This window comes from Diadema setosum, chromosome 11 (genome assembly GCF_964275005.1).
Source record: "Diadema setosum chromosome 11, eeDiaSeto1, whole genome shotgun sequence".
In the NCBI taxonomy this organism is placed as follows: Eukaryota; Metazoa; Echinodermata; class Echinoidea; order Diadematoida; family Diadematidae; genus Diadema; species Diadema setosum.
The window spans coordinates 21,224,619-21,248,406 of NC_092695.1; the positions used below are offsets into that span (position 1 = coordinate 21,224,619).

At 38.1% G+C, this 23,788-nt stretch overlaps 1 protein-coding gene across 1 annotated transcript in view; it reads right to left on the reverse strand.

Annotated features, from left to right (window-relative positions):
* The window catches only part of LOC140235352 (tRNA (carboxymethyluridine(34)-5-O)-methyltransferase ALKBH8-like), a 53,211-nt gene that overhangs the window by 1,387 nt on the left and 28,036 nt on the right, over nucleotides 1-23,788 (reverse strand). The window contains exon 11 of the mRNA XM_072315380.1: nucleotides 1,002-1,151. Within this exon, the coding sequence (XP_072171481.1) occupies nucleotides 1,002-1,151 (150 nt within the window). The remainder of the gene's footprint in view (nucleotides 1-1,001; nucleotides 1,152-23,788) is intronic.

A 23,788-nucleotide genomic window follows, 5' to 3' on the forward strand; every position in this document is an offset into this window, starting at 1 on the left:
ACAAAACTTTTAACCTATTTGGAGTAATGTTTGATATTTACTTGAGACAGAGCCTTTAATGATAAGGTTAATCAAAAAGATGGATACACAAAACACACATAAGTCAACAGGTTGTCTTCCAGTTATAACTACTGCCTCATATTTGGCATGACACCTTCAAATTCTGACACATGCACGTCAAAGTGCCTTCGTGAGAGGAAAGTAAATTGCTCCAGTTATTCATGGGAGTCCTTCGGCAAATCACTGGCTGCTCATTTGATGGTCACTTATGACAGAATGAGGAGCAACAAAACCATCTATCGTCCTCTGCCACAACTTCGATACGGACAATTCCAGATACTTCGGAGTCAAGTAATCAAAGCTGACAGAGCACTTCAGCATGCTTAAAGGCATTTTCTACAGAATGTAACTTTGCATAATTGTTGCCTTCAAAATGTATACTTGAACAACCTCACAGTAAAAATACCATTAAATTACAGAAGTGAATTCAGCAGGGGTGACCTTTGGCTAGAAAATGCAAATGATCCCCAAAATAAACATGTTCTGTCCTGCAGGCATGCACCTGTGGTTGTGTTTGCATTTGAAATGTCCCAACTTCTGAGAAAAAAAAAATCACAACCCAAAAATGTACAGTGAGGTGATCATGAAATACTCAGAAAACTTTCCCTCCAAAGAGATGTCCTCTCTCATACGGTATGGTTTTATCATCATAGCTGGATAAAACAGGACTATCAAATTATTTCACAGTATGATGCCCCATAGCTATGTGTATTCTATTTCCTTCTCCCTGTGTCAGATGTGTAGTCATCAGATTTTGTCTTTCCAGGAAACAAACAACACTGATTGAAAACTAGAGGGTGTGTTGCTCACTCAAATGACTTTGCACAGACTTTACCCCCCCCCCCCCCCTTGAATGAAATGAACAACAACCCATGTTCCTTTCATTAAAAAAAAAAAAAATCATCCCATCTTCGAAAACAGAGTCGCAATGTGTTCTTTACCATGGTGGATAGATGATGAATGACAGCGATGCAAATGCAGGCATCGACAGACCGGTCCCGAACCGGGAGGCAGAGAGAGTCGCAGACGAAACCCTCCAGGCCGCGCCCCCGGCAGATGCCGATCAGCTGATTGCTGCGGTCACATCCAATCTGTGGGAGTGGATGATGATGTGGTAAAAGGTTGGGAGGGTGGAAAGGATGTGAGAAGAGAAAGAATGACAGAAAGGAAAAAATGAAGGAGAAAAAAAATCTAAGACAGAAATAGACAGAATTTGAGAATAAAAGAGAGGATGCCATGAGACAGAATGAGAGACAAGGTTAGAAGAGTTAGAGAAAGAGAATGAGATTTATAAGAGAGAAGGATATGAGATGAAGTGAGAGATGGATTAGCAGAAAGGGAGACAGAGTGAAAAAAAGAAAGGGTGGGTTGAGAAGTTGAGAAAGAGAATGAAGGCAAATAAGAGAGAAATGAGAGAGGGGGTGTGGGAAGGATGAGTAGAAAGAGAGACAAGGAGAAGAAAGGAGAGTCAGGGGTAAAGAGGGAGAGAAAATGATGACATTGCTCATGATATCAAAATCCTATGCAAAGAAATTCACATTTAATATGAAAGACTGACTACATAAACTGAATAGATCAAGCAAGAAATAAATGTCATATATAATATGATATAGCACTATATGCTGAAAATTAACAAAGAGAAAACTCAAACTGCAGTAGACAATATTATGAAGTATGCACTTTATTCATGCAAAACAAAAAAGTACAATCCTATAACATAAAACAAGCTAAACCCTACATGTCAATATACAAGCAAGACATGGAAAGTTCTTAAGGGAGCATTCCAGACGATTTTCATAATTTCACATCAAGTAGTACATAAATCAATGTATAAACTTTTGGAATTTAAGTTGGTCTTTGAGCAGAGAAACCAATAATCTGAAAATCTTAAACAAATTACACTGAACAGTGTTGATGACATGGGACTCTCACATATTTCAGAAATGTAGCCGTGTAATTCCATTACAATATTGCTTGCTTAACAAGTTCACCTGTGTAGAATCTATGCATGCCTTCTTCTTTTGTTCTGCTTCCTTGAGTCCCAACTCATGCATTCTTATGGTAAAGCTGCCACGTCATTATCCTTTTTCATTGCACTTTGTTATAAATCTTGAAAACATTATTATTCCTCATCCAAGTCACTAAAATTCTGAAACTCTGTACTCAGTATAACTTGTAGTTGTTCAAATATAAAAGTCTAAAAACCTTCTGGAGGTCCCCTTTAATTACTTGTATTCTAAAATCCATGGAAATTGTGACAGACATGAAAACTTCAATCAGAGTTGACTTTTTCAATACACTTCAAATATTTAAGAGATCTGCTCTTTGGGTCAATACTCTACACTGTCTCTGCATTGCACTAGACCTCTAAAAGGAGGATGGGGTGGGGAATTTAGTTAATATGGGATAAAAAACATTTGGATTTAGGAATATAACTGGTTTAATTAAGTTTCTAATCCTGTTGTCACTGCCAATTGGCCATCAATCATCCATCAGAATACACCCCTTAGTTTTCTCCACTAATCTAATTGGGAGTGCGTCAACCTCCCATGAACTCCTCGCTGCACTACAGTGATCTTGTACATATAATATACACCATGATGCCATGAGGAAGTGGTTGCATGAACTGTTTGGTGAACATAGCATATACAGTCCTCCAATTTCTGAATGAAAAAAAAAAGATAATTTGGCTCAAAAGTAGGAAACAAAGAGCAATTAGCATAGGAGTATGCAGTAAAATCATCGTCATCATAAAAAAGGAAATTACTTCTTTTAAACAAGAACTGGGAATGGTTTATATTCACATTCTTTCCTCCAAATTAAGAATGGTTGGGAGGTCTGCATATAATACAGGTTTGACACTACTTCATCTTCTGCCAGACTTGTCAAAGTGTTTAAAAATGCACTCAACAACCAGTCAACAAACTTCATCAATTAAAGTGAAAAAGTCACAGACTGCCATGACAAAGCCAGCTAATTTTTCATGTCAAAATCAGTCAACCAAAGACAATCAGTTAAAATGGTAATGGAACATTTGACCAACTTCATTTTGCCTTCTGTTGTTTGCATTCTCACTCTAGAAATCTAAAAAAAAAAAGGAAATCCAATAACAATTTTTTTCTCATTTGAATTTTGATTCTCAGTCTCACATTACATACAGTATACGTACAATATCAACATTTTTTTTCTTGTATGAATTTGGATTCTCAGTCTTATATACAGTATAATGATATAATCCACAATGAATTTCAAATTTTTTCTTGTTTGAATTTGGAATCTCAGTCTCACACAATCTATAGTATACAATGAATTCTAAGAATGCAAAGGAAAAGAGTGATCAATTCTGTGAAGACTAGCAAACATGAGTCATCTGATTACAGGGCTGATGCAAGAGAGGCAAAAACATCTTTGGGCTATAATCCTTCTTCCAAATTTTCATCTTGACATTCTTAACCCTTTGAGGACGAGTCCCGAGTATACTCGGGCAAGCGTCTATGGGAAATGCGTGTTGTAGCAAAATCAAACCGTCCTCAACGGGTTAAAACTGCAGGAACTATCACCTTGTAGGATTCCTTTTCGAAATTTGAAGGCATTAATGAGAACACTTGTCCACAACATGTCATCTTCAAATTCATGAAAGGATGATCACGACACTTTTTTTATTGTCCTTCTTTTGTGAAAATAAAATTTGTATGCAACTGAAAATGTTTGCACACACTGAAGGAATTCACTTGCACAAAGTGAATAATTTTGGTAACCACAGCTCATGGTGAATTTCACACAAGCAAGTCCCAAGAAAATGAACAAAAATTAAGAGCAAAAAGCAAAACAAAACAAAAAAATGAAAAATGAAAAAGAAAATCAAAGCCTCCCTACAACCACCGACATCAAGTGTCTTATTAAATTAATTTTCTGGATTTGTTGATTTTGGATACCGTGGTATTAACTCCCCCTTCCAAGGCGAGTAAAATGTCCATACCACAAAGTACACGTATACAAAGCTTAATTTCTTTGTACTTTTTAAAAACGCACACAGTTTCCAAAATAATTTATCCTTATTCAAATATCATGATTTGCACAATATTCATTTTGTTTCCACAAAGATAAATCTTAAAGGATTGCATTGAGGCTACAATACAAATAATGGAATCCACATATAAGAAAGAAGAAAAAAAAAACAACTTAAAACATTATCTGTGCATTGCTTGAAGTTTGACTGCAAAATGTCACTGGTAAAAATGACAGAAGCAAAGAAAACATCTTTGTCTTCAATTTTTTTTTACACTTTTCATCTACTTGATTTTTCATTTCCTCTTTTTTCCCCTTTCTTCTTCTTCTTCTTCATCTTCTTCCTTCTCTTCCTACAGATTTCTTTCTTTCAACCATCATGTTTGTGTCATTGCTTTTTTGCACATCTCTCTGATCCTCTTTTTTAGGAACGTCAAAGAATATTCTTCCTTGGTAGGTCATGTCAATTAGTTCTCTGCATCTGCCTATTTAAAAGGTTTTTGGATACAGGCATTGACATCCAAAGACCATTATTCAGGGCATCCACATCAAAGTTTAGCTGGAGCCATAGTCACCATTAACACTGAACTCATGGTTTCTTTTCACACATGGTCTCTGACACAGAGGTAGCTTTTCAAACTTTTATGAAGGCTGATGGTTTCTTGGGCACAGCAGTACAAAAACAGGCTTGAAAATTACAGCTACTTCTTGGTAAAAGGTATGTGCATTCTCTCCCTCTCCCCTCTCTTTTCCTTCCATTTTCTGCATTTTCTAATCTTTCTTACAATTTTCCTCATCCATCTTTTATCTCTTCTTCTTCAAGCCTAGAAAGTACAATGTCCCCAGGACCTCTTGCCTGGCAGCAATGAAATATAGAGACCACCACATACTCTGACGTGATCCTCATGAAAAGACGCTATCTTTGTAGGGGGAGGGGGTTGGGGAATTGGCTGATGCAATATACTACATACATCCGTAGGTTCCACTCTCTGATAACCCAGGTTCCATTCTCTGATAACCCGGAGTACATGTCATGAAGTCGTCACATAAAAGTCGTCACATAAATCTCAAAATGGTCAAAGCCGCTCATATGTGGCTATCGTGTATGTGAGACTTTCAAAGAGAAGTGAAATTCATTTCAAAAAGTCTCATATTAGTGTTTCTTATGAGCGAAAAGTCTCTCATAAGACTTTCATGGAACTTACCCCTGGTGTGTCTTACACTAGTGACACAGTACATGCAGTCATACATAAAAACAGTCACTTGAAGTTGGCGACAGTAAAATGAGTGATTGTATGGACTCTTGTAGCTGATTGAGTGCATGCAACAAAGGTATGTTTGTTATGATATCATTAGAGGTATGCAATGGTGCAAAAACGACAAGTTGATTAGCGGTATCAGTTTAACAGGGTTCCATGACATTTCCTTCTGTGACAACTGCTCTCATGAAATATCTGCAGGCAGCGCCAAACATGAATTCTACCCACGAATATAACCCTAACCCTAATCCTAATCTTAATCCTCACAGTAACCATAACCTGAAACCCCATCACAAGCAATTTTCGCAGAAGCAATTGTCGTGTTACTGTGTACTCGAGAGGCAATATGAATTGGTGATGTCAGCCATGCAATATCCATTTTTGCTTGAAAAAGATATTGCATAACAATTTAATAACATGCAATGGTACTTTTAGCTGCATGTCACATGATGAGAAATTGACCAAGTGGATAGCTAGAATCTTTTTAGGTGTTGCATAATAAGGTACACAATGAGTTGACTTTACTTTAAGAATCTAGGCTAGCTCGACTAGGTCCTCATTGCTTCTATTCAAGTTAATCTGGAATTAGCTAATTAATAAATTTGATGCCCGTAGGGCCCTTAGGGAGTTAAACATACAAAGTTAGAGTTTATGTTGATGCTCTCAAAGTTTTTACTGATTTCAGATTCTTCGAATGAATGTACCGCTCCTACCCACAAGAAATCTTGTGGGTAAGTCATGGATATTTGATGATACAAGGGACAACTCCACAGCGCACGATTGCTATTGCTGAGAGCTTGTGGTCTACTCCTGCTGCGACCTTTAGAGCATTCACCCCCTGTTCAGGCACAAAACACTTTACCGATATACCAAAACTAGACAATGAAATGTATAACATTTTTCATAATGTAGACAGCACTTCTGTTGAAATGCATGCATCATTCCTATTAAAATCTTGTGGGTTGGTCATGGATATTTGATGATACGAGAGACATTCCAACAGAGCATAATTGCTAATGGCCAATTTGCACACAACGACTACTGAGAGCTTGTGGTTTAAGCCTGCTGTGACCTTTAGAGCCTCGCCCCCTGTTCAGACACAAAACCCTTACCGATATACCAATACTAGACAATGAAACATATACAATTTTCATCACATAGACAGCACTTCTGTTGAAATGCACGCATCATTCCTATTAAAGTCATGTCATATCAAGCCTAGCAAGCAGCAGTTTGATGTCTCTTTTGATATTACCAGCAGCTATATTTAGTAACAGTGAACATGACGAGAAAACAAAATCAGTAGAAATTTATCTTCTTTATTGATTATACAATGCTACTAAATATGCTGTATGCAATAGCCAATTAATTTATCCAAATATTTCACATCAAGTGCTAAACTTGACAATCAAAAATTATGCCAAAATGCGCACAAGATGGTTAAATGCTATTTCTTCTTTTTTTAATGAGGTGAGACACTAACATTAATTACTCTTTTCAATCCTGAAGTATAAATGATAAGAAATTTGAGGAAAAAAAATACCCTAATAACTTCCCGGATTTATTCAACACAGTATCACTATCAAGTTCCATGTAGACTTTAAATATTTCCTCTGAATTATGGCTAAATCTGATAGAATTAAGAACCACCCCTTTCACAGCCATATCCCAACTCTGTGGACAGTTGGTTTGAAGCTTGAAACAGCAAAGCCAGTAGAATGTTAAGGTAAGCATGCAACTGTCATGCTATAGCCCTTATGCATAAATTTGCACAAATCGCAAAGAGATTTCTCCCCTATTTCTAAGACCCCCTCACATTGCACGCCGCAAACCACAGATTGCACTTCTCTCGCCACCTGTAAGGCCACGGCCCGGCTTCTGAGCCGCGTGTTTATCACAGTTCGGCGTACATAAAAGTGTGGTACAAAAAGGTGTGTGGAACAGGTGTGCAGAACAGGTGCATGAAGTAGAGCTGCTAAATGTGTGCATGCATCAAAATCAGGGAAGATTCCACTGAGCAAACCAGGAAGATGTCTGCATGTTATATCTCTTGCAAATGGCAAAAAAAAAAAAAAAATAAATGAATAAATAAATAAAAAGTAGTTCCCCAAATCAGTTAAGATGTTCAATACTCCTTTGCCAGGTCAATGAAGAGACATGTAATCTTTCAGCAAGCCTTATGGAGCATCAGGCAGACTTGGCAGCTCTGGGCCCCTGTTTTATCCAAACATATAATCGATTGTAAATTCCCTTAACACATAGGCTGCCTTAGATTTATGACAGAAATCAACTGTATAATCAATTGTAACTCTTCATAAAACAGGGCCCTGAGAATTTTAGCAAAAACAATATCAATTCACATCCACATTACTCATTATTTTCCATGCCTTTGTCCGAGACCTCAAAAAAATAAAAAAAATTCTTGTTGGATTGAACTCAACTGTATTCATTTAAAAAAAAATAAAAACAAAATAAAAACCATTGTTGTGTCAAAATGCTCCACCACTCAGTTGTAAAGGTGAGGCATTAACAATAAAATTCAAATCCCAATAGAACACTATGTCTCCTCTAACAGGTCTTTTATTCACAGATAACTGGATAAAAAAAGGAGAAAGAAAGCTGGAACATCAATAGGTGGTTTCACACATCTGGTAAAAATTAGTCACATTCAGGGGAGCAATCTGTCATATTGAATGTTGCTGGAGAGCCAGAAAGGTGTGAAACTGCTCTTTACGAATCGTGAGTAAATCAGAGATGTGGCAATCACAGCCATACCATGCACACTTACAGATTAGTGCTAGAGAGACAGCTGCTCGTGTCTATTAAGGGAATACATGGGAACATTACACGAATGTATACATCTGGGGCTACTAACCTCTGCAGATGAAAACAAAACAAAATGACAAATCAAACATACACACAAACAGCAGCAAGATATTGATGTATGCTTAAAGAAAATAGAACAAGTGTCAGGCAAAGACCATAGTTTGGTTATAACAAAAATTTTAAGTGTAGTAAATTACATTTCAGAAACCAAACCTTACTTTCATTTGAGATACATACCTTATTTCCAATACTATAGAAAAATTACTAAATATCATAAGAATGCTATTGTCAACAAACAAAAAAAAAAAACAACTGATGGTGGGGTTTTTAGGAAAAAATAAAACGGGATCTACATACTGCTGAATTCACTTTCACAAAATTGTTAACTGTAGGGACACTCCCAACGTGAGGAGATCAAATAATTAAATCGTATAAATGACAGAAGCCACTCATAACGGGTGCTATTCCGAAGGTTCGTTATTCAAATTCCCTATACCTAGAGGTTCGTTAATCCGAAAATGAAAAAGGGTTCGTCCGAATCCGAACATTTGTGGCGTTATTCCAAACGTTCGTTATTCCGGAGATTCGTTAATCTGAAAATGAAATACGTAATAACGAACCTTCGGAATAACGAATCTTTGGACTAAAGAGTCTTCGGAATAACGAGCTGTAACCGTCATAACAGGGATATTGCCATTGTAAAGTTGTTTCCATCCACAGAATTTGCTGATAATTAATTACCATTTGAACAATCATGTACAACTTCCTTACCATATTATGCGTTACTACATACTGCCACATTTCCTCTGGACACTCATCTCATTATTTAGCCATTCCATATAGACTTCAGTCCCATTCTGATAGCCAAACATAAACATCAATTAATTACTGAACAAAACTGCATGAACAAAGTTTCAATGATAAAGACAGATTTTGATATCCTCCTACCACAAGGTGCAGTCAATTCTTTTGGTGTCTGAGTACCAGTGGTACATATGTACTTACAAGTCCTATAATATAGCACAAATGGCTACAAAACAGTCCATGAAAACATTACACTGGTCACTCATTTGGGTCAATTTGAACTGTGGCGTTTGCATTAAATCAATCACAAAGAGTTAATGTAATGGTCAAGGCAGGGCTTGATTTTTTTTTCTCTAGTGACCTGTTCGGACCACTAAAATTTTTTAATGTGAAATTTTAGTTCCCTCCCCCCCCCCCCCAAAAAAAAAGATATGTAGTGGCCCGAAATAAAAGCAAAAGTAACAATCCATTTTGAATCTTAGATGCCTGATTGGGCCACCAAAAAGATAAATTTGTTGGCCTGACACCAATCTTTAGTGGCCCCTGGCCACCGCTGATGTCAAACCCTGTTTGTCTGAAAAGAAGAAGGAAAAAAAAAACACACACACATACACCCAAAATCATACAGGATCTAGAAGTTGAAACAATTTTTCCCCTCCCTGTAAACTTACAACAATCATAGTATTGGTAGGACGCACCTGAAGAGTTAAAGCAAACCTTTTGTTTTGCCTTCCCCCCCCCCCCACAAATAATCATCACCAGTCGAAATTTACACTGAACAGGTTTTTGCACAACAGTGGAATGCAGTGACAATGAAGGTGCAAGAAATTCAAAGCTGGCTAGGCTTCTCATTGTCAGTAGCAACTAAGCCCTGTAAGAGAAGCTTGGTTCACACAGGATAGTCAAATTTGAACTAAAAATGGGATCACTTCATCATCAGGTGTTAAATGGCTCTATAAGAGGGGTCACATGATCAAGACTCCCACTGGGTCAGCATGAAAGGCACTTAAAGAGCATTGAACACTCATTCAAAAGAAGAAAAAGACACATTCTCTTGGTGTGCAACAGTATGACCACTTGAGAAATCATGAAACGTGGTTTTATGTTCACGAGTCCCCTGTGACACATTGAAACGTGCGAGAGATGAAATGTGAGATGCATGACATCAGCACTGACTGTGAAATAACCCGCATGGGACTATGATTATACATCTGACTGCGTTTGAAGCATCATTTCATTTGTGGTACACATTCTCCACCATCATAGTTCAACAATTCTGTTCACACACATCCAAAATTGATGGTTTTTGACATCCAAAATTGATGGTTTTTGACAATCAATTTTTGTGATTTTTTTTTTTGAGGACTGTGAATGTATGATCTTCAGACTCTCTTTTTCTTATCATTTTCCTGACAGACAGTACAGTAATGCCACTTTAAATATCAAACTTATACGTCAAGAAATTTCGAATACAATTTGTGAGTGAGAAGTATCCTATTACTAAACTGTTACATGATCTCTATCACTCTCTTTCTCACTCTCTCACTGTTACAAAATGATTCCCAAACCTCACGCTCATAGCATCAATCATTGCGCTGCGTTATGAAGAGTCAATTTCAAGTCGACGACCCGGGAATAGATAGTGTGCTGATTTAATACCGCTGTCTCTTTCTTCACACTACCATTGACAGTAATCGCATCCCACATGATACTCCAGTGGGCCGGGCAAAAAGAAAAAGAAAGAAAGAAAGAAAGAACAACTCCAAAACGCCACAAAACTGGGACATTCAGGTTTTGGGGCCAATCTTATGTAGCCATGGGGACCCATGTGCTTTGAGTATTTCTTTTTTTTTTTCTATTTCTCACTCTCTCTAGCCATACAAAATGATCTAAAAGAGGAGTCTGGATTTATACCAGAGGAACAAGTCCTGTGTGCAATGAATGAATGATTTGGACTTGATATGCAGAGTGCCCCTTTGTCACTGACTTCATGTGAGGATCATAAGGATACTACACCCTATCGACCCCAAGTTTCTTCACTGGGAAAAACAAATAACTTTCTTCCCATTTTCTTTTTTTCCCTTTCTTTCTCTCCAACTCCCTTTTACAGGATCACCTACGTGATGCTTGTTGACTGTGACTTTGGACTTTCAAATGCAGCGGCTTCTGCTTGATCAGGAGGGTTTGGAGGAGAAACTCATCCCCAGCTTTAAGCAACGCTGCACACTGGCACTGGTCCGATGGTCCAGGACCAGTAAAAAATGGAAAAACTGAGTACCTACTGGTCTGACAGACAAGTTGGACCAGTAGGAAAAAAATGGGTTAGTGGTCATTACACCCACGCAAATTAGCTAATTAAGTGTGTGGGGGGGGGGGGGGGGGAGGGGGGTAAGCAAGAGGCTGTCCACAATATTACAGTTCTCCCTGATGTCCACTGCAATACAGGTGTAGGAGCACTACAACACCCCAGACTAAAATGGTAGTTAAATGATGATGTGGCACCACTCTTATATTTTTTGGTAAAAGCACAGATGTGTGGAAGAGCAACCCGATTCCGTCAGACAAGTCGACTGGGATGCCTGCAACTCCTTCCAATGAAAATCACTAACATTTTGCATCTGGACTCTGGACATGCTTGGACTTTTTAATAAACAAGAGACCCGCGGGTCTAGCGCTCACCTGAGTATCGCAAGTTCACCTTTCACGCAGTCACTAATCTAAATTATTCACAGCTCTACTAAAATTTGACCAGGCATTCTCAAGTAGAAGATGAAAATGTACGATGTACAATAAGGGCCTAAATTTTTTAAGATTCCTTAATTTGGGGGGATTGGGGCCCCCTGGGGCCCTCTGGGTGGGGCATGGTGCCCATTTTGATAAATTGAGATCCTGACCCCCTAGGGATGCTACCTGCCAAGTATGACGAAAATCCATCATGAGGTTTTCAGGAAGAAGATGAAAATGTACAATTCAGGTCCCCATTTGGACCTTCCCAACCCTGCCCCCAAGAGGGGCACCCCTGGATCTGCTATGAACAAACTTGAAACTACAGTCATTAATGTACTCACTCATAGTATTATCTTAGCTCTATAATTTCTGATTCTAGAAAAGATTTTTAAAGATTCCTTCATTTTGGGGGGTTTGGGCCCCCCTGGGGCCCCTGGGTGGGGCATGGTGCCCATTTTAACAAATTGAGATCCTAACCCCCTAGGGATGCTACCTGCCAAGTTTGGTGAAAATTGGTCATGGGGTTCTCAAGAAGAAGATGAAAATGTATAATTTAGGCCCCATTAGGACCCCTCCCCTGGGTCCCAAGGGGGGCACCCCTGATTCTGCCATGAACAAACTTGAAACTACAGTCATCAATGTACTAACTCATAGTATTAACTTAGCTATATCACTTCTGGTTCTAGAGAAGAAGATTTTTACAGATTCCTTAATTTTGGGGGGTTTGGGCCCCCCTGGGGGCCCCCTGGGGGCCCCCTGGGGGCCCCCTGGGTGGGGCATGGTGCCCATTTTAACAAATTGAGTTCCTAACCCCCTAGGAATGCTACCTGCCAAGTTTGATGAAAACCGGTCTTGGGGTTTTCAAGAAGAAGATGAAAATGTAAAAAGTTTATGCACGACGGACGATGCACGACGCACGACGGACGCCAGACGAAGGGTGATCGCAATAGCTCACTTGAGCCTTTGGCTCAGGTGAGCTAAAAAAGCACTGAAAAGGAAACTCCAATAGCAGAGTATGATACAAGCCCCAGCTTGGATCAAGGCAATTTCCCTCAACTCTCATATCTACTTCAGATCTACTTCATATGATAGCTAGTCATAAGGTGGAATGTGCAATTTCACAAAGCAAACAAGAAAACTGCAATGGAGCATTTGATAGCAACCATTTGGTGCAGCAGTCATTTGAAAAACTAACACTCAAACAAAGAACTAGAAGTGTCGCTTTGGCGACTGGTATGCCTCCGCCATAATGCATGATTTTTCCAATAGGTCTAGACAGTACATGTGGACAATGTGTGATTACATTTTCACAAAATTGGCAAAATATTGAAATGACAAGTTTGTCACAAATGTGTTGAATGTTCACCTTCCTTGACCTAGGTTTAATTGGATGAATAAGAGAGCATGTATCTAGGGATTTAAGGACTTTAACTCGACTTTGACCCATTCATACATTTAGGCATTGAGTAATTTTCAAGGTACAGGTGTGGAGAAAAAGTGCAATTTCTGAATTGAATAGTAAATTGTTACCATTTTCATCTGGCCCTTGACCCTAAAATTCATAAGATAATCACTTTCAGGTAGAACATGCATAATATGTACTAAGTTTCAAGATAACTTGATTCACTTCCGAGATATGGAGAAAAAAGTTAGATCAGCACTTTCACTTGATCTTTGACCTTTCGACCTTTGAGGCAAAAAAAAGAAGAAAAAAAAACTTTCAAGAGAATTTCTATTAGGTTACACATGTATGCATACACCAAGTGTAAAAAAAAATAACCCTGCTGGCATTGCATGATAGGAGGGAAATAATAAAATTTTGAAGTGTTGCACTTGACCTTTGACCCCTGACCTTTGACCCCATGAACCCTACATTCTCTAGATAATCACTTCCAGTCAGTATATGTATATACTATGTTCCATGAAGATACCTTGAACAATTTTCCAAGGTATGGAGAGAAAAAAAAGTTTTAATATTTTTACTTGACCTTTTGACCTTTGACCTCATGACCCAAACTTTCACCAGAGAATCTTAATTGGGTAATACATGTATACACTAAGTTTCAAGAAAATATCTTCAGGCATTCAATAGATATGGTGGAAATAGTGAAATTTTATGTATTTGACCCTGACCTTTTGACCTTTGACCTTAGACCTCATGACCCAAACTTTCACCAGAGAATCTTAATTGGGTAATACATGTATACACTAAGTTTCAAGAAAATATCTTCAGGCATTCAATAGATATGGTGGAAATAGTGAAATTTTATGTATTTGACCTTGACCTTTTGACCTTTGACCTTGAGCATGTGCACCCAAAAGTTGATAGGCACAACTTCACCCCCTAATACACATACATGCCAAGTTTCATTAGGATACCTCAACGGGTTTTGATAGTTACCTTGTCCACAAAATTCATTACGGACGGACGGAAGGACGGACGGACGGACGGAAGGACGGACGGACGGAAGGACGGACGGACGGAAGGACGGACGGACGGACGGACGGACGGACGGACAACCCGAAAACATAATGCCTCCGGCACCACTTCGTGGCGGAGGCATAAAAATAAAATGGCCTACAATGATTGTTCATCAACATTCAAGCAGCCACTTTTCTGAACTTGTTTCTTCTTCCCTTGGGAAATTTTAGTAGAAAGGTGTTGTTGGTTTTTTTTTTCTCTCTCTCTCTCTCTTTCCATGTGAAAGCTAAATCATTTTTTCAGCACATCGAAAGTAACATTTCTTATATTCCCAAGTTACAATAGAAGGTCAACAGTACATGGTGCACAAAAATATGGCTGGCTGATTGAACTGCTCCCATGAAAATAAGAAAATGTACAAATGCTGATTGTCCCTTCACTTACTAGAACTGCATCTGTCATGTGCAAACTCCAGTGGAAATGACAGTACCTAAAGGGCAGCATGTTTATTTCAAAAGTGGCACTCAATCAGAAGAACAGGTATTATGCATACATGTGCTGCTGTCATTCATTCAGACTAATTTACCCTGGTTGACGGTCACTGGAGACAAGATGACTCCAGCTACACCGTATTAACAGAATGGCTGACCAAGCACAGTCATTCAAATCTCATAAGCTAATGCAATGGTCCCCATTTACTCGGAAGGCTTTGGGAAACAAGCTTTTCTGCCATTTAAAGCAGGGCTCTGAGCAGCGGCTGGTTTTGACCTGTGCAAATCACTTCACACAAAATCAAGTATTTCGGCATTACACTAAACCATCTAGAACTGCATATCCAAAGAAACAAGCACTCACCTACCAAGACATACACAGAAATTTGAAAATTTTCAGGTTTTATGGAGTAATTCAATCCACAACATCTCTAACAGACCAAGCCCCCTTCATTTAGTGGAAGCATAACATTTTTGGAGGGGGCATAAAAATTATTGGTGTTTCCAGGCATTTAAATGTGTGGCTATGAATCATATATTGATTCTTCTCCATATCCCTACTTTCCCCCAGTAGGGTGATCAAGGGGATGATGCTTACCCATCGGAAAAGATGCATTACCCCATTCATCACAATGCTATTTAACCTCACCCTCGAGTGAGGAAGGAGGGATAGGGAGGGGGTGGATGGTGCTCTCAAATTCAGATGTTTACCCCAAGAGAGATTCTCATCCTACAACTTTAACTTTATACTTTGTTTTCTGATGTCTCTTTAACCCGTTGAGGACAGTTTGATTTTGCGACAACAAACATTTCCCATAAACACTTGCCCGAGTTTACTTGGGACTCATTCTCAATGGGTTAATAAGGAAAAACAAACAAAACACCTGCAAGTATTTGTAACATCACAACTTTACTTGTGAGGTAGCACATGATATTGAGCTTCAGACTGGGGCATTGACTACCACTAATCTAACACCTGTCAACCTCTCTATTTGCTGTCACTGTTTTCTCCCTAAAGGCAGAATGGCAAGCTCAGGGATCAATGGCCCTTTTGACTGTCTATGCCCTGGAAGCTGACAAATGAAGGAACGAGGCAATTGCTACAAATCGTCATCCCCAGGATTGATCTGGATTCTGATGAACGAGCGACGACTGAAAAATCGAGGAGCACCAAGGTGTCTGACCTCATAATCTTGTGATGATGGAATGCTTGTGGGTCTACAGGGGTTAAAAAGCTACTCCAGAGTCATTACACGGGGTAGGAGCAGTGGCGTCTCTGGTGGATGGGGGGGGGGGGGGGAGGGAGGAGCGCACCGGGCACGCACCCCTTTTTTTTTTTAAAATAGATAAAAAGAAAAAATGGTGTGGGCGCATGTGCCTCCGTTTGAAAAGAAAAGAAGAATAAGTTTAAAACAGAAGCAAAAAGCTAAATCTGTTTAGCTAGTGGGGGCATCAAAGCTGGCTTGAGAAAGTAAAGAAGAAGTTTACAACAGAAGCAGAAAGCTATGTCTGCCTACTTAGTGGGGGCGACAAGGCTGGCTTCAGGAAGTAAAAAAGAAGAAGTTTACAACAGAAGCAAAAAGCTATATCTGTTTACCTAGTGCGGCAACAAAGCTGGCTTGAGAAAGAAAAGAAGAAGTTTACAACAGAAGCAGATGCATTTGTAGCTATATGTGTATCTGTTTATTTATAGTTGGGGCGAGAAAGCTGGCCTCAGGATGAAAAGAAGAAGAAGTTTACAACAGAAGAAAAAAAGCTATATCTGTTTAACTAGTAGGCCACAAAGCTGACTTGAAACAGAAAAGCAGAAGAAGAAGATTACAACAGAAGCAAAATATATATATATATATATATATATGTTTACCTAGTGGGCAATAAAGCTGACTTGCAGTGTTTGAAACTATTTTTCATTTGAATAGGCCGCTAAGCTGAGTGTGAAAGGTGTGAAATTATGAAGGGTATGTTCAGCACCCCTCTACCGCATGTCAAAAAAAAAAATTACAACGGGACCCTCCGCAACGATAACTTAAAAAACAGTGAATCAATCCACATACAATTTCAGGGTATGAAACTATAACTCATTATTCACATCTACAGAAAATCCCATCTGATTTGCTTCAATGGTCAAAGAGAAATTAGGAGTTTTGTAGAGCATATCAGGAATCCCTTCCCTCAAAGTTCTGTCCATTGTGTTTACACATTAAATGCAGTTCCAGGAGCATCCAAGTGCTAAACATGGGAGAATCAGACCCATGACATGCTTTATAACAATCCACATTTCTCTGTGACCGCTTCACCAAATTGAATGGGGTTTTCTGCAAAATATATCTAGATGTTATATTTTAAGATCCTGAAATAGCATTCAGACATTTTAATCAAATTGGGAGTCATCAATGCAAAAATCAGATTGTAATTTCTTTTTGGGACATACTGTATAACCAGCTTCCTCGAAGAATGGCAACCCAGTAAAGACATGCATGTTTTCAATTCATGCATGCTACAAAAATATCTTACTGTCCTCATTTTCTTCTCGAAAGAATGTGAGTGATGTACAAACACAGAGGCAATTCTGATGACAAACTACCTTTGTGTGAGGCATTCAACTTGCATGCATCGAATCAAAAGCCGGTGTGCATCCATATTTTCCTGCTCAGAGAGTCGGGGTTTGTGCAAGTCCAAGGACACATTGCACCATGTTTTCATTCTCTGTTGGACAAGAGGCAGGAAAGTATGCCATGAAGGACACTTCTGACACATCCTCAATAAGAGATCTTGAGGAAGGGGTCAGTCAGCCAACGGACAATCCCCTCGCAGCAGCAGCGCAGCGCCAGCGGTACTCTGGATTCACAACACTCCAGGGAAGTGGTCAAGAGTACTATACAGCGCCCTCAACCTATTTGAGAGAGGGCACTGTGAGGGAAATCATTCCAGGGAGAAAGAGAAAAAATATACTGTAAAACATGATATATTCGCGGCATGAATTTTTCGCGAATTAGAGTCGACGGCCTTTTTTCGCGGCATGAAATTTTCGCGAATCACCATTGGCATTCAATGCATGCAGTGTAGACAAGAACTTTCATGTGCATTTTAATTTTGTGAATCTTTGCACTCGCAAAATTCGCGAAATTAAAATGCATGCGAACATTCCTCGTTTTACAGTAGATAGAGAGAGTGATGGGGAAGAGTGGTAGCTTTGTTTGACCAGTCATCTCACCATCATTGCATCAGCGCCCGAATCTCTGAAATGTTGTGACTTTTAAGATTCTACTACAAACACAAAAACAAAAGGTAGATTCAAAGAGTTTTTATTTTCTCCCCTCTCTTCCACAGGAGAAACAGACTATTTGAAGTCAGGACACATTTCACAAATTGCAACCATGCTAAACAATGGCATAACTCAAATAAAATATTTACTGAGATCATCAATTTTGAAACCCATCCAAAGCAACACTATACTGTCATAAATTTAGTAGGGAACATAATCTTCCCGACATAGATAGCGTAGCTCACATAAAGATCTCTGAACCTGGATTCTGAAAGGTTTCATATTCACATTCCAATTTACTTCATTGAGAAGAAGAAATTACAGTATAAATGAAGAGAAACATATTGAACACTCTTCATCAATTTCCATCACTCGACAGTCCTCCCACATGAAATTTGATGGCGAAAGATAAATTATTTTCATGGGGTTATGTGCTTGTTTGTTTAGTTAAAAGTACTAGAGCATACAGAAGAGCCACTCAAAAGACAGATGACAGTTGGAGTGCATTATGTCAAGGTCATTCTTTGTATTTACTGCCTGGAGTCCCCCCAGATAATGTCTTTAAAGGGAAAATTCATCCTCATGTTGCATCACTTTGTATAGAAATTACAAAAATCACAAAAATAAATCAATGAAAATTTTGGAGAAAAAAACAGACACACACACAAAAAAAAATGATTTTTTTTTAGAAAGTAAGAGACAAATAGGCAATTCTGTGTAATCTAGCCTTTGAGCAGTGCTCTTTTGTGTTTGTGTACACAAAATTTCACTAATTTTCATAATTCTCTAATATTTGGGCACAGAAAGAATCGTCCTGGTATTAAAGGAGGAAATGAAAAAATATATTATTACTCTAATCATATACCAAGAACAGGTGTGAAGAAAATTTTCCTAGGGAGAAAAATGAACACTAGTGAATTTTTGTGTACAAATTGAGTAGAGAGCTGCTCAACACCTAGACAACACTGAGTTGCCAATAAATGTCATACTCTCTAAACTTTTGCTATCATAACTTTTTTTTTCTTACTTGTCCCATTTTTTCCCCAAACATTTTCACTGACTTTTTTTTTCTGTTTCTATAGAATTCAGCGTAACATCAGGGTGATATATCCCATCAGAAATCCAAACAATGAATAATCTTCTGGAAATGACTGTGATGCCAAGGATATTTTCGACAATCTATCCCAAAATACAGATGCAATTTACAAAATGAGTCTCTTCTATTGTTTCAAGGCTGATGGAGAGACAAGGGGAGAGAAGAGAAAATTGTGATATGTGGTCGACCCAGATCTAGAGGCAAAAACTTGGAACATAAGATAAAAGAGAAAAAAAAACTAACAAAGGACAGTGCACTTCCTTATTTGCGCAATACGGTTCAGATGTGGGTTGCAAAGCTAGTGTTTGTCTGTACGTCATCTATGACAATGCAGAAATATCTTCCCGGAAATTCCGAGAGATAAATATGTTTAACCAATTTTACAATTCAATCACAGAGTTGAAGCAGACATCAACAGGCAAACATTTATGAACAAAATATAAAAGATGTGCAATGGAAAGAGACTATGACACGGGACAAAGTTTGAGGCTAGTGAAGGGGACTGTTACTCAGTGTTTTTATGTATAGATTATTTTTGAATTAACAATAATAATAATGATAATAATAATGATGACAATGATAATAATAATAATAATAATAATAATAATAATAGTAATAATAATAATAATAATAATAATAATAATAATAATAATAATAATAATAATAATAATAATAATAATAATAATAATAACAATGTTTGAAGAAATTATTTATTTGGAATTTGAAATGATTTAGAAATGATCTGGCATAGATATTCTTATTTTGGAATGATAAATGCCAAATAAACTCAAATAATAACAACAATAACAACACAGTTTCTGATTTCATTTGATTTTTAGCAAAACTGCTGTATTCTGCTGCCCCTCTTTTGCTTGAATTTCCTAATACCCTTGTGCTAACAGCAAAATCAAGCAACTCCTAAAGAAAAAACTACAAAAGTTCTGCTGCATTGTTGACAGCACAACACCATGCAACAATTGTACTGTATATGCCATATTTTTCATGAGGTTTTTATTTTTGCAAATTTCCAGTGTCGTGTGCTATTCGCATATTTAACAAAACATATGGAAATATTAACTCAAATCCCGACATGCATGCAACATTAATGCATGCATGTACCGGTACACAGTTCATGGAGTATGAACAAGGTTCTTGATATCTGCTGTACCCCACAATTGCAAATTGAACGACTCACGAAATTTTTGGGAAGTTGCGATTCGCAAAAAAATAGGCTCATTAAATACACTGTTTGTGGCATAAACAGATTTGGTATGTTGAAGAAGGCCAAGGGGGCGTTGCACTGCACTGAGCACGCAGCATGGAGTGTGCCAAACCTCCTTCAACCTCACTACCCGATCCCCAAACTGAAATGTGCTGCTATCAAGACAAACACTAGCCCATGGCAAAATGAGTCCACTTCAAAGTGCCGTCAGCAATGCAAACACGAGTCTTGTTCGCCAATGTGGAAATGAGATACCAAGTACTCCACGCAATAGCTGCACCTTAAAGGAAACCTCCAGATTATTTTTAAGACTTTTGCATTTGAACATCTATAAATCTGTTATACTGGATACAGTGTTTCAGAATGTATAGTGATTAGAATGAGGAATAAGAATGTTTTCAAAATTCATAACCAATCACAATGAACATTTGAGAGCATTTCAAGATTTGTGCTTTAATAAAAACAAAACAATCAATTTTCATGAAATAAAAAGTTTATTCAATCAAAAATGGGTAGATTTAAAAGCATTGTTGCAAACGTAAGGTAAAATAGTGCCCATGTTGTTTTAGTGAAAATGACAATGGAATAATTCAAACCTGAAACCATAATGTAGAGGTGATCGAGCTCTCCAACACAATACCAACAACTGAATACCATCAAAAAATTGTGATAAAGCTCTTCTGTCTGGCTGTCAGCTGAGCATATGTGCAATATATGTCTTCTTATTTAATATGCAAAGCTATACATTCAGATCGATTTGTTTGATCAAGAACTGGGCAGATTTTAAATTATACCATCAGAATAATGCCATCCACTTGAGTCTCACACATTATCATCATCCTGACCATCAACATTTCCTCTCTAAATGCACTTGTGAATAAAAGTGAAAAAAAAAAAAGAATACCAGCACTTCTTTGAACAAGTATAAACCCCACTTTTTTTTTAGGGTATGATGTGATGTGCATTACATGCAAATGTCCCTCATTTCAGAGGAGACAGGGCTGCCATGTATATGATGCTAGAGAATAGCCGCTCTTATTTCAACATCACATAACTATTTTCTATATTTTTGAATCATGCATGTTCACAGTTGGACCTTTCTTTTTAGCGGAAATGTCTACATTTGGCATGTTCTCAGTAGGGCTCTCCAACCATCATTATTTTTGTTTTTAAATCTTCTATTTTGCAGCTATGTTTTCATTCATGTCAGTAAGTGCTTTTATGTGGACTTTAGTGCTTTGGGTGGAAAAGATACAATCGACGATAATGAATAATCATAACCATTATGATCACTACCTACAGTATCTCAACATACACGTATACATACACAGTCAGTATCATTATCAGAGCTACTAAGCTGCTGTTGTATCGACTTGAGAACTTCATCACTATACATGAAGCTAAAATCTTCACTTATCCTCCATCCTAAATCCCTGTGAGTGCATCAATATCAAAATAAAAAAAGTGATGTACACACACACACACACACACACACACAACCACACACACAAATTTCACTGAAAGGAGCTGCTATTGTACACAGGTGGTAATATACCCTTTCAACCAATGCCCAGTTATATAAAGGAGGTTTGAGAAATAGAGAAACAACAGTCTCATTCCCAATAAGCGTTTTCACATTAGCCCGATGTTTCAAAATAGCGCGCTATTTTCTGACTTGGAAATTTTCCCGACAGCGAAATAGCGCGCTATTTGATAATGTGCACACAAATCAGCGCGCTAATTGTATCGCTCTGATCGAGAAAATTTCTCGACTCCAACTCGGGAAATTTCTGAAATAGCGGGATAGTAGCGCGCTATTTGATAATGTGCAAACGACTCGAGAAATTAGCACGATGAATCCATCATGCCTAGCGTGTGTGACCCGATCGATCGAGGCAAACTGCAGACAAATCATGAGGAATTTTTGAGAGGGCACACACATTACTGATGCTGTTTGCACATAATCAGCTGTCGAATTAGCTATTTTAAAATTTTTAACTATTCGAGCTACCCCTCTTCGGGCTGATGTGAATAAGAAATAAAATGGCGCTCTAATTTGCAATCGCGGAAAATATTTCGAGCTTGGATTTTTATCGGGCTGATGTGAAAACGCCTTTTGATACCATGTTTCATGCCGCCACTCAGAAATATTTGAAGTATGTGCTAAACTGGAGCTGCCTCGCAGATAGGAAGACAATTGATTCATATGTCATAGCATCATGACTCGTCACTCTCAAAGGAAGATATGTCTTTATGATGGTAATTGCTTTTCGCCGTCCCTTCTTAGAAAACAAGCTGCACATATAATAGTACAGACATGGGGTTGTGCGAATAAAAATTTTTCAAAAATTGATTAAATAAAAATCAAAATTACTTGTTTTTACATGACTTTACACTAATCTAACATATAAATGCATAAAGAACTATACTAAAAAATTATACCATATCAGTTTCATTTGTCGGAAGTGATAAAAAGTGGAAAGATGATAAAATCAGCTTTGTAGTGAGGGTACAGTTTCAATATTTTCACAACACAAAGCTCAGGTTTACATTTGTGCACATAATCTTGGACGGGATTTACTTTTGTTTCATATGCTTTATCATTAAGTGACCATTCATTCTATTTGACAAATAAACAAGCAGAATACAGATGATATAATGTTAGAGTTTGAAATGAATCTTCAGATTGCTCAAAAAGACGGCGGCATGGAACCCTGAACATCAAAGGCACAAGTGCACCTGTGGAATTCTTTTGTGCATCGATAGAAAAATGGCAGCTGTTTGAATAACTACAGCCAGTTGGAACTCCATCTCTTAAACCTCCTTGGTTATATCCACTGCACAGAGGAAAAAAACAAAATTGATACAACTCCAGGGAACACATCACAGGCAACTCGGGAATCATGATGCATCATTAGCAGCCAGCCAAAATGGTGCACAAGCAGAGCAAAATGATTATTTTCCCTTACTGCCCCACTAGGCATGACTCGCTCTCTCTGTTCCAACTGCAAAAAATGAATGCTTTACTTTACTGCCAATACTCAATTCATTTTAGTTCGAAGTGAATGTCCACCCATCTTGTGGTTACCAGGTATTTGCATCTTTGTCATTATTGCTAGAACTGGGTTGATGTTACAAAAAAGAAGAAGATATAATGTATGCATGCTGAAATTCACCTGATTTCTCAATATAGAAGCCCTCTGTTATGTCACCAAGTTCCAGCTGCTCAGCGCGCATCGCCCTAGCAGAAACTTCAGTGCACACATGCAAACCTCAAAAACTGCACAGCTTGAACTCACAAGTTCATTGACCTTACCTGCCAAAATATTGAAAATCCTTCATAAAATCCATAAAAATTCTCAGATCACTACCAAAATTTAATCATCCGTTCCTTGTGTCATTCTAAACCTTTCTTGTAAGTTTCATCTGAATCCATTCACAATTTTTTAGTTATTTTGCACATGAACAAACAAACAAACTAACAAACAAACCAATGCTGATGAAAACATAAGCCCTCCCTACCTCCTTCCTTGGCAGAGGTAGTAATGTAAAGGGGTGAACATGTCAGCAGCAGTGATGCCCATGGTGAACATTTAAGGATTCAGTAA